At 36.4% G+C, this 12,500-nt stretch overlaps 1 protein-coding gene across 1 annotated transcript in view; it reads right to left on the reverse strand.

Moving 5' to 3' along the window:
- Positions 1-2,934: 2,934 nt before the first annotated feature.
- The window catches only part of LOC125035854 (unconventional myosin-XIX-like), an 18,800-nt gene continuing 9,234 nt past the window's right edge, over positions 2,935-12,500 (reverse strand). Inside the window, exons 11-19 of the mRNA XM_047628157.1 lie at positions 12,392-12,500; positions 11,708-11,815; positions 10,516-10,701; positions 9,697-9,922; positions 8,946-9,036; positions 8,532-8,663; positions 8,013-8,113; positions 6,848-7,851; positions 2,935-6,675 (exon numbers count right to left, since the gene is read on the reverse strand). The exon at positions 12,392-12,500 is cut by the window's right edge and continues 16 nt beyond it. Of these exons, the coding sequence (XP_047484113.1) occupies positions 6,577-6,675; positions 6,848-7,851; positions 8,013-8,113; positions 8,532-8,663; positions 8,946-9,036; positions 9,697-9,922; positions 10,516-10,701; positions 11,708-11,815; positions 12,392-12,500 (2,056 nt within the window). The 3' untranslated portion in view covers positions 2,935-6,576. The remainder of the gene's footprint in view (positions 6,676-6,847; positions 7,852-8,012; positions 8,114-8,531; positions 8,664-8,945; positions 9,037-9,696; positions 9,923-10,515; positions 10,702-11,707; positions 11,816-12,391) is intronic.

Below are 12,500 nucleotides of genomic sequence, written 5' to 3' on the forward strand. Positions count from 1 at the left end.
ATCACAAATGGCTGGTGACGGACTGAGGTAGTGTGTTTTCAGATTGCCGTTTACAGTGATGACAGATTTTCAACAAATGATGATAGTTGTTTAGGAAATGTCCTTTCTTTCTTCTTTGTCTGTTTATACATTTACATATTTATTTGGTAACTGGGTAAAATCTGGGACAAATGCCCCAAATTACAAAGCATATCAGACAAAGAAAATGGACAGTGACACGAGACAGCCACATTAAGTAAAAAATGTAAATTGTGACATTTCTCGTCAGATTATACTCCATATCATTTCACGAGGATTGTATCCTTATCCTCCATGCCACAAGGAACTGCTCTGTTCTTACTGTTGCTCCATTTCATTTCATCTTTTTAGACATTACTGTGTTCAGTGCTGTCCACACATATGATTTATATCCATATTTTGAAATTTGAGCAGAGTTGTTCTGTCTTTTTATCTATAGAATAGGTATAGGGATACTTAGGAAAGATTATGTAAGAGGAAATTCCTGTAATGTTGCATAATTTGTAAGTATTATTTACATGCACAATGTGATATTTACTTTATGATTTGCAAGGTATTTATGTCGTTTTTAACAAAGTCTATATCCCTTTCGGTGCATAGCCAGCCTGAAATGGTGCTCTGAGCCTTTCAAACGAAACTTTTTGCAAATGATAAATTCTCAAAGCCTGTACAAATAAATACAAAATTGCAGTTCTTGATATTGATTAATAACTTTTTGAGAAATAACTGACAACAGTTGGCATTTGTCCAAAAAGACAAGTCATCCAACTTAGTTCTGTTTGTGTATTTGAGGGAGTGAATCTACCTTACAAGGAACAAGATACAACATATTATACTAGCTAGGATTGTGTTTCTCTCTAATAAATAGACTGCACAACATAAGGGAAATTGAAGAGAAGACGATTTCTCTGTGCACATAGCCAGTACGACGAAAGAGAATAGAAATTGGGGCATATCACATGGAAGGTACACGATCAGTCCACTTATTGAAACCACCTGAGGATCTGTTTTTCCTGTTGTGAGGTTTCTACTGATTGTAACATGAATAATGTCTATGGTATTAATGGATGGAATGTAATCAAATGAAGATTATGTTAGGCGAGTCACATTGCTTAAAGGATATGGAAATAGCATAGTAGGAATGAAAATATTGCATTTCTTGTATTGTAACCACCCTATATCCTTTACTGTTGCAGTTTGAATAATAACACTAAAGCATTTGTACATTCAAACTACATGTATATCCTTCATAAACCCTCTTGAGGCATATTTACCTCTGCATACTAAGTATTCACAAAATGAGGAGTGCATGAGCATTCAGTTAAGAATAATGTATTGCAGTGTTCAGGTTGAAAATATTTTTTAGTTTTTTCTCCAGGTGGGTGGAGTGTATGCAGAGTAATTGTCATTAATTACTTACTTTTTACTTTTTTTTTCAGATTAAGTAGACAAGAAGGTTAATGGTTCAATGCTTTAAACAAATAATGAGAAACATGCTGGTGAATCAGGTCTTTTCTTTTTATCAAAAGACTGGACAGACTATAATTTATGCAACTATAAACGACCTTTAACCCAGTGCCAACAGGCATGGCATGAATATAGAAACCTCCTGTGTTTAGTTCATTGTGGTCACACATACATGGCTCCACAAATGCTGTCACCAAAAAGTCAGTTACTATTGATACACACTTGTTAAATCTTTACCTTGCTTGTCAGAAATATTTTTACTTTATATTCCTATTTGTAGTCTTCATAACATTATAATAATTATAATGTTGATAATAACAGCAGCTTTAATAATATTAGCTTTAGAAAGGAAAATCCTTAAAACTCAAGGCAATAGGAAATCAGGTGAGGCCATGTTTGCCTACTGATTGACTCCATCTTTTTTTACCACTTGTTGAGTCATCTATATGCAGACATTTCACTAAATAAACTATATTGAACATTAAATGTTCCCACTGACACTAGCTTAAATTGGAAGTCATGGAATGGATTGCACAATGCAGATCAATACAATTAAATAAATAAAAAATAAATGTAGCCCACATACAATTATTAAATCACACAAATAAAGAAAACTGAAGATGGTCAAGATAAGTCTCTTCTGTGTCAAATTATTATTCATTTACTGAAAATTTCAACCACGTCAACATCTAGAGGTGTATTCAAAATAGCAGTAGGGTTGGGCTTGGGAGCAAATCCCTCGGGTAAGAAGCTTTTTGGCTCACAAGGCGATGTTTGTGGATTTCCAGAATGGTCAATGGTCAAACAAAAAATGAGTTAACAGTAAGGATAAGTGGACAGACGATTAGTTGAGGAGAGGACTGAGGTCCAAGGTAGGGTGATCCACTACATTGGGCCCCAGTCTCCTCCTAAATCCCCCCATTACAACAAGCAAGGGATTAGGGGGGCGGGGGGGTACTATGTCAAACATGGCATATTTTCTCAAGCTGGTGATAATGACCCCATAGGTAACTTGTTCCCGAGGTTATCAATTAATTGTATACTGATATATAGACGCAAAATTATACCTGAATTATAGCAAAAAAAATTGTTAGCTAGGGCACCTGGAGAAAGCTGCATTTCTGGACACTTCAGGAAACAAGATAGTTAAAAAAACCAACCAGAAATCTCGGACTTTTATGAAGAAATACTTCTGTGTGAAGAATTCAGAGGGGAAAAAATGTGTAAATCATTTATTATTAATATTATTAGAAAATGATACATAATTACTGTGTTACTCCCTAGCACAACGGTTCTACTAAAGATCAGGAAACATAGGAAAAAAAAATATCAAACTGGCCCTAAGAACCCTTTGGCTGCCTGATATTTTTCCTTGACAGACAGCAGTTCTCTCTGTCCTATAATTTTCCTGTTTGTCTTCTTCTCATGGAGGATAAGGGAAACTACATAGATATGATAATATTTATAAGTAATGGCACATCTCTGAAGCACAAGTACAACACTGGAATTGTTGAAGGCTGCAGTAACAGATTTGAGCAACCATAATGCAATATACACAACAAAGTAATGTAACATAAATTATAAAGCCAAAACAACAGATTAGCATCACCTGTATATTAAAGTTAGTACTTAATATAAATGAAAACAATCTTTTAAGAGCAAAATGTACTGGCAACGTTGTGGCAAATTATAAATCATGTCTGGACGTAGTCTTGTTTGAATTACTATAACTACATCATAATAAACAGTTTTCTCAAAATGCAATCCTATATTATAAAAGATAAAAGGCAGATGATTACCCTTACATTCAAAATAACATAATCCATTGGAATATTTTCATAATTTGTGTTGGTAATGCATTATTTTACCATAAAAACTTTAAGTATAAATAAGTAAAAAGATTCCACCAATGAAAATGTGAAATCATAATAAAGTACTTTTCATTGTAAAATCATGTATGAATTCATACTATTTTGAGGATTCTGATATGATCTAAATATGAATTATGTAGCTTTCAACACTTTTACACTAATGGGGGGAAGAGGAAGATTGAGAGAGAGAGAAAGAGAGAGAGAGAGAGAGAGAGAGAGAGAGAGAGAGAGAGAGAGAGAGAGAGAGAGAGAGAGAGAGAGAGAGAGAGAGAGAGAGAGAGAGAGAGAGAGAGAGGGGGGGGATTACAAAAAAAAAAAAAAAAAAATGCTGATCATATTAAAGTCTTCAAGTTAGACATAAATTTTTTAATATCTTTTAAATAAATGATACATGAGGTGACCTGTAAGTACACATTCAAACAGTAAACTCTTGCCAACACCTTTGCAAGGAAAGGGAGGCATTTTGTGCTCATCTTACACACAGCTGACATGGATCCCGTTAAACTTTTTGGTGAAGATAAAGCAGAAGTCCATCAGTCCATCCAAACCAACTTCCTTTTATTCACATACATTAGTGTGTGCAATTTAAGAATTCTCTCCCTCCTGAAAAACAGCATATTCTAGTATGATATGAAGTACATTCCAATTACATGAAATTAGTAAGATAAAAATGCAAAAGCCATATCACTTAAATAGTTAATATTAAGTAAGCTGTCATCATCACAATAACGGATTAGCTACTGCGTCTGCACATAATCTAAAATGATATGTGTACTTAAATATACAAATGTACAAACCACTTAAAAACATTGTACAATTAACCACAGTGGTCTCGGACCATTTGAAAATTTCCTCGTCTCTTACTATGGGTATCCCTAACTGGTAATGAGGCAAGACTGATATAATCTATGGCAACCTATATTATATTTAGCACCGCATACAATACATATGGCAAGGAAATGTGATGACTCGATTATCTATTACAGTGAGAGCTCTTCATGTTTCTGATTGATGACCTAGAGGCAGGGCGTGCCAGGAGCAAAACACTCCAGATACATGAAACCATTCTTTTTGAAAAATCAAAATGGACTGGAATATATGTGCCAAAGTTCAACATCCTTGATGAGCCCCTTGAAGTACAATTTCCAAATATTCATTAGCACCTAAACAACAACAGAATAAAGTCAGAACAGGAATACAATCTGAGCCGTATCTAAATCTCCTCAGCCACTGAAAAAATTTGTATGACTGATTGGCACCTACCTATTTGCCTGGCACTCTTTATGTTACCATGAACCTTGCAGAGTTTAAAGCAGCACCTCTGACATTGCTTTTATTTCACCTCTAGTGCCTGTATTCCTGATTACAAGGAGTTAAATCAACATCTCAGCTTCCTTCCAACAAACAGTCTAACATTTTTTTTTTTTTGTATCATTTTTCAACATTTACAACTTATAATCACAACCTGATGCTTGAATATGATTAGTGTATTATCCCACAATTCCCTTCCATATAATCTATTTGGAATTCAATAATCCAAAGGCCTTTTAATATTTCACCAGACACATCGGTGTGCTGTAAATGAACATTCCTCTTAACCTACCCATACCCTGTTTGTTACTGGTCTTACCATGCACACACCAATCATGCAAATACAAATCTTATTTCAACATTAGGATTGTGAAATCTTTCTTGTGTGTTGAATAAACCTACAATGGAATATAATAAGTTACTAGTATAATAAAAAACACAATACATTTGAGCTGACAATAGCACTAACACAGGGTATGGCTATTCACTAACTAATGTAAAGATTTTTATAATACACATCACAGCCAAAAGGAAAAAAAAGAAAAATCCTTGTTCATAAATAGTTGGATAATATCTTGCATAAAAAGATTTACGAAGAAGAATTCCCACCTTACCATGGAGATGATGACTGCTAATCTACAGTCAGAAGTCTTATGCAAAAATACAGATTGTTTGCCTAGAAATATTCGGGTATACGTGGAATGATAAAATGGCCACAAGGTTACAGCTCTGTCCCCCTTGAATATTGTTAAAGACTATAAATCACAATTATTTTATATATTAAAGCACAGAAAACCAATTGGTGACTAGCCATATTGCATAAGAAATATAACTTTTTAAAATTGCTAATCTACTAAGATCAATAATAATGTCTGAAATTTACAAAGAGGTTAAGTCACATCCATGATCTATTAACTTCCAATGGTGGAGCCTTGAAAATTCACATTCAGTAGAAAATACAGACATATAAGAGGTCTGAAAGATTTTAGGATACAAATTATGAATATTTCTAAGAGCATAGTAAATGGCAATGAATTCGTTCTTTCAGGCCTGAAGAAGTGGATGACAGCCTTAAAGATAAAAAAAATGTTCGTCAAAAGCACCAGATATCTAAAGATTTTCAAAATTTAGTAATAAACATACTATGAACACTACTTGATTCTCGGCACACATACAAAATAATTATACCTCAACCCTCCTACTTATGCAATCAGTATTTTTCAATTCGTCTCATAATTCTTAACCACCATAACACAAACATAATGACATTTAATGAAACAAGTATTCCGTAAGTGGTACAAGATTCACTACATATTGCAGTAGAGAGATTTGAATTTACCCTTAATGAGAGGCAGCTTTATAGTTTTATATTAAAAAAAAGGAAATAACATGAAAGAAAAGAAAAAGGTTTAACATTACAATATATAAGCCATACCAATGTCATGCCACCCTACATACTCTTTCAATGAATTCCCACCTCAGTTGACACTCACATAGCCTCCCCACGTTAATCCTTTCTTTAACAAGAGTATCAGGGACTGTTATTAACTGCCAGTAAAGTATTCACGTGCCTTTGGAAATGTTGTACTGAATGACACAATAGAAAAATAATTCTTGAAAATGTAAAATTATATCAAAAGTTATTTTGAAATACCTTCACTTCTTCTACAAAAGCTCCCAAATGAAAGCTACAATATAGCAGCCCACAATCTTGGCACAATAGAAATTACAATCATCCCTTAAACTCAAAAAAATCTAAATGCACTGTATCACAATCAGAGAGCTTTTGGAGAGGCCCAAAGAAATAATTTTAACAACCTATTAAACACACCCCTGTTGACAGTAGTGGATGGAGAATTCCTTTAGAAAGTGACGACTAGCAACCAAGCCAGGTCCCCCAAGGCCTCGCTCAGCGGATAGCATCCCAAAAGCCTTGCGGCCTCTCGTGGTGGGGAAGGTGGTGTGAGAATGGTAAGCACGTCTGACGGGTGTGGAACTTGATCTTTACCTGTGATGGAGGGAGACACACATTTTAATTGTATTCCAGTAATGACTTGCCCAATCTTTCATAGCATCAATGTCTTTTTATAGTATATCCACTATAAGAAAAAGGAGTGAGAAAGTTTTAAATAATGAGATGACTAGCAGTTTCATCACAGCTAACAACTGTCTTAACCTACCATTGGCATTCGCCTATAAGAGAGCACTCCATCCTTGAAGAAAAGAGATAAATTTTGCTTGGGCAAGACCATTTGTAAATTTTCAGAGGGAGAATAGTCTTTAAGAAGCCCATTAACATCTTCAAAGTTTCGCATTGTTGCAACTCTTAACCTCTGGGTTGATTCTTGACTCAGTGGCTCTTCTGCGGCCACTACTTCTTCCTCAAAGTTCCTGATATTACTTGCCAGCGGGGATGAGGGCGTTTGTGTTGACAGGTCATCTTTCTCGGGACTTTTAGACCTGATACTACTGTTGACAATCCCATCCGGGTGACTGCCTGAACACTCGACTCCTGAGCTCGGACTCACATGACTCCCTGAAACGTCATCCAACGATTCATCGCTCGCAGCTCGAGGAATCTTACTCTTCCTCCTTTCCCCCAGAAGCTGCTGCAGCTGGGCTCTCCGCCTGAGCTTTCGTGGCCTTTTGGTTTCAGCATTTGTGACTTCCCCATTGATGCTTTCCGTGTCAGTCTCAATGCCTGACTCCTCTGTTTCAAGGAGTCTTTTACGGTGTTCTGGGGACATATATGCCTGCAGCGCATCTCCTCCCAAACCAACAGCTCCTTCACCATACGCTGCATCACAGGGACTAACATCATGAAGTGACGGGTTTATACTGTAACCTGAAACTGATGTTGTAAGACTGTAGTACCCTAAACTATTCATGGACACCATGGACTGCCTTGAGAATGGACGCGTCAAGTTCTGCTGTACCAAGGTTTCATATCTCCTTCTAGCAATCCAGCCACGACAATATTTTTGGAGGGTGATTGCAGCCTTCAGCTTCTGTAAGTACTTCCTTAGGGTTAAAAATCCTCTTACGTGTTTCTGGATTACAGTGCAAGACTTCTTAAGTTTCTGGTATTTCTTCTTTGCAATCAGACTCTTGGCATTCTTCTGAATAACAAGTGTGGCTACTCTTACAAGCTTATATCTCCTTGCGCAACTGTAACTTCGCCAACCTGAAAGAAAAGGAAAAAGAAAGAAAATCAACATTAATTTCTAATAAAAAAAAAAAAAAGGAAAGAGACACTGAAATAATCTATTACAGCACAATTTTGATAACAACTTGAGAATAAATTACTGACACTCATTCCAAGTGTAACAAATCAGCAATACTTACACTTCTGAAGGCAGGTTGCAGCATTTATTCGCTTGAGTTCCCTAACCCCTTCAAGGGTGTGAAGAGCGCTCTCTGAGAGGAATATGCGCGTCCTGCCAAATCTGACCGTGAGGAATCGTCTTGTGTTAGTGGCAATAATATTTCATGAATATGATTGACAAAGGCATTAAAAAATGACAAAGAACTGTTTCTGAAGTACTGATACAATATATATTTAGCATCATTAGAATTAAAAAAAAAAAAAAAAAAAAAAAAAAAATGAATAAATATAATAGCTCATATAACAGCAGATAATCATAACTATAATCATAATTATAATTATAATTATAATCATAATTACAATAATAATAATAATAATAATAATAATAATAATAACAATAATAACAATCATCATCATTATTATTATTATTATTATTATTATTATTATTATTATCATTATTATTATTATAATAATAATAATAACAACAAAAACAAAAGACTCCAGCTGCTCCAAACCCAAACCGTAATCATGTAACTCACCTGCACTTCACAGAATCGACATGGCCCTCCTGTGTGGTCCCCAGCATGGTCCTGGCTATCTCTTTGCTCACACCGACCGCGTCTTCTTCACTCGCCCGGCCATAGCGGGAGATGAAGTCTTCGTAGGAGATCCTGGCAATAATAAGAAAAAGTAAAACCCACATTAAAGGAAACAGCAATTATACTATAAAAGAAAATGACAACAACAGTACCTTCTCAGCAACAACCACACACCAGTCCACAGGCCAATTAAAACATCAACATCAACATTATTACAATCTCTACAAACAGTATGATATCAACCTTCACACCCATGCACATAAACACACCAATCCTGATTACATATACGATAAATATTCACCTTAAAGAAACCTAATAATTCAAAACAATATAACAATCTTTCCACCAACACACCTGACTGGGTATCCAGCTTGACTGATTCGCACCGTCTCAATCACACCGCATGCCCGCAGTTGGTGCAGGATGTAACTGCTGTTGGGCTGCCCTAAAATAAGTAGAAACAAATTAGGTAAAATAAGAAAAACAAATTAGGTAAAATGAGTAAAAACAAAGACATCATAAGTGACTTCAGTTTTCCTTTTTTCATGTCATGTGATGCCCAATGACAGAGAGCACCTGGAGAAGTGGAGAAGAGGGGAGGGGAGAGGCAACAAGAAGAGAGAAAAGAGAGGAGAAGAGATACAAAAAGAGGACAGGGGGAGGAGAGGAGAGGAAAGGAGAGGAGATACGAGAAGAGGTGAGAGAAGAGAGGAAAGAGGAAGAGAGCAAGCAGAGGATATATGAGAAGAAGGGAGAAGAGGAGAGGTGAGGAGAAAAGAGGTGATGAGGGTAGGGTAGGGTAGGGTAGGGTAGGGTAGGGTAGGGTAGGGTAGGGTCGGGTCGGGTCGGGTCGGGTCGGGTCGGGTCGGGTCGGGTCGGGTCGGGTCGGGTCGGGTCGGGTCGGGAAGGGAAGGGAAGAGAGGGTAAGGAAATAGGGAGAAAGTTTAAAGAGAAGTGAATGAGATTAGTAAAAGTGAAGACAAGATAGAAAACTACAGAAAAGAGAGATAGAGCAGAGAAAAAAGCATAAAAAATATGTAAAAATGGCTTAAAAAGGTATAAAAAAAAACAAAACAAAAAAAAATATCATGCAAACTTAACCGACCTGGCATCGACCCAGCATTCGGCTTGAGGCACCGGACATAGTGCAGGTCGCACCTGGCCAGGGTTCTCATGAGGGTGTCCAGGGAAGCCTTAAACTTAGCCAGGGTCGTGACCTTGCGTGTCGTCCGTCGGCCACTCTCAGGGTCCACATCACTCGTGTCGGACACTAAGCTCCCAATAAAATCCTGGCTACTGCTCGCTAGTAAACCTCTAACTTCGAGGGGAACCTATGAGGGGAACGGTTTGTTTTTGTTTTTGTTTGTTTTTTTATAAATAAAGGTAAGACTGGGTTACTGAAGTGCTTTCCTAGTGGACTGTCTTGTCGTCTTTATTTTTCTTTTTTTTTTCTTTAGATGGGAGAGGGGATTTTAGACAGTACTTCATGCAATGCTACACATGAATGCAATATGGGACCAACATTTAAAATGGGTTAATATGAGAGTAATGTGTACAACAGAGGTAATATATTATAACAATATAGTGTACTATGTGTTTATGAGCAAAAGCACACATATATATATATGGTGGGATGTAACATATAACATTTTAGTAGGAAGATACTACCAGAATAGCAACACAAATCTAATCAGCAGGGCACTGCAAGATCTCAAACTGAATCAAGTCTCTATCATACACACACAAAAAAAAACTAAATAAACCAACTTTTAAATAAAATAATAATAAATAAATAAATACATAAACAAGCAAAAAAACAAAGAACTGTTACCTCTGCAACAAAAAAAAAAAAAAGAGTCAACAGAGCAAATCAACTCCTGACAAACCGAAAAAGCAGCACGAATCAAGGCACCCAGATCCTTACCTCATCCTTGTTCTTGTGCAACAGACCCTTGGCATCGTACTTGACAGGCCCCGCGTAGTGCCGGACCACGAAGCCAGCTTTCCGCTTGGGTGACGAGGGAGCATGGACAACGCCCGTGTCCTCCAGGGCCTTGCACACGCGGTCACACGCCTCGTCTTCTTTCAGGGCCCGCTTTAGTTGGCACTCCTGGTTTTGGAAAATATGGAATAAGAACAACATTTTTGGCCATCAGCAGCAAGTGCCAAATAAAAAGGAATGTAGGCACACATGCATCCATCAATAATGAACATTAGTCTCACTCTCAGAATTACAGATACCCTTGATATACTTACATAGGGAGCTACAACACCCTGATGCATGTAAAGAGAATCTTTTGAACTGGCCTGCATATCAATAAGCTTTTCATTACTGGTGTTCTAATAGATAATGGGCAGAGACCACATACTGTTTACATAATTCCCAAATCTATCACTGACATTTTTCATCACTCTGTATGCACTACATTCACTTTCATTCATCTAAGCACCTTAATCTAAGCATGTACTGTACGTGAAATTTCCACCAGAGATTTTTCCTTTTCTTTTAACCCAATGCCGACGGGTATGATGGGTATGACGGGTATGACATGTACACACCTGCTATGCCCACTGTGAGTACTTGTTTGTTTTTACACATAGATGGCTACACTTGTACTAAGTCACCAATGAGCCAGTTAAGAGTACTGCCTGTCTCATCTGTTTACCCTTTTCTTTAATATTTTGTATTATCTTATTTTGCTGTTACTAATGTTAAAAAACATTATAATAATTATAATATTTATAATAAGAATAACACCATCAATATTCATAGCACTAGTAAAAAATACGTTTTTCCCGCCATTTCAAATCAGGTACGGTCACAAGGTCTACTAATTGACTTCTTTGTGGCTAAGCACTAGCAGAGCCATCTATGGGCAGACATTTCACAAAAAATATAGAAAATAGGCACAGCATTTTCCCTATTTTTTTTTCATTTTCCCCAGCGGCATTGGGTTAATTTGGCCCTAACTAAACTATACCATAGCTCCCAATCTCTTCTTCCTACATGTAAACAAACAAACAAACAAACAAACAAGCAAAAAAAACAAACCTATCACCAACCTAAAAACGACCAAGACCCATGACTGACTCCACCCTCAGAGAGCCCCACTAACCTCGTTCAGAATGGCGAACACAGATATGCTGGAGTCCAGGGCCACAACACAGTCTGTATTATCGGTATAGGGAACATCGACATCAAGAAATCCTTCCTCTTTTAAAACCTGGAAGAGAAATCAATTCTATAATTCCACCAACCGTGCATAAAGAGAACAGATTTGGGTGAAAATTAAGATTACCTTTTGTGCAAAGTAAAAAGCAGTAGCAGAAACTTGTTTAAAATAAAATTAAATATTCTCATTACTATTTCTACATTATACATTAGAGTAGAAGATGCATATATTGTGTTAAAACTAATTCCTTGTCAGAAATAATGCTACAAGTTGTCTCGTTTACCTGACAACGAAACCAGAGATACCAAATGGCTAATCCACAGGTTTCTATGTTTTGTTCTTCTCTATATCTTATTCTATGTCTTGTTCTGTTCTTCTATTCTTATCTGTCTTAATTTGTTGTTGTTTTTTTTACTGTATAGAATGCTATGAAAATAAATACAAACCTCATGAATCAATAACATTATAATGAAAAAAAAAAAAAAAAAAAATTGGAACTTATGTAATGATGCAGAGCAATTTGGAGAATGTCAATCACCAAAAAGTACCTCTAAAATTCATCAAATGTATAGCAGAAAAGAAAGAAAGAAAGAAAGAAAAAAATCTCAAAGCTCATTCACACAGTACCTGGTGTTCTGCTGCCAAATATCGATACATGAATTCCTGTTGCAATCTCTCATTTGCATAATTTATACACAGCTGCTCTAGACTATTTTGATCAAAAGTCTCAAAACCA

This window comes from Penaeus chinensis, chromosome 20, assembly GCF_019202785.1.
Source record: "Penaeus chinensis breed Huanghai No. 1 chromosome 20, ASM1920278v2, whole genome shotgun sequence".
Lineage (NCBI taxonomy): Eukaryota > Metazoa > Arthropoda > Malacostraca > Decapoda > Penaeidae > Penaeus > Penaeus chinensis.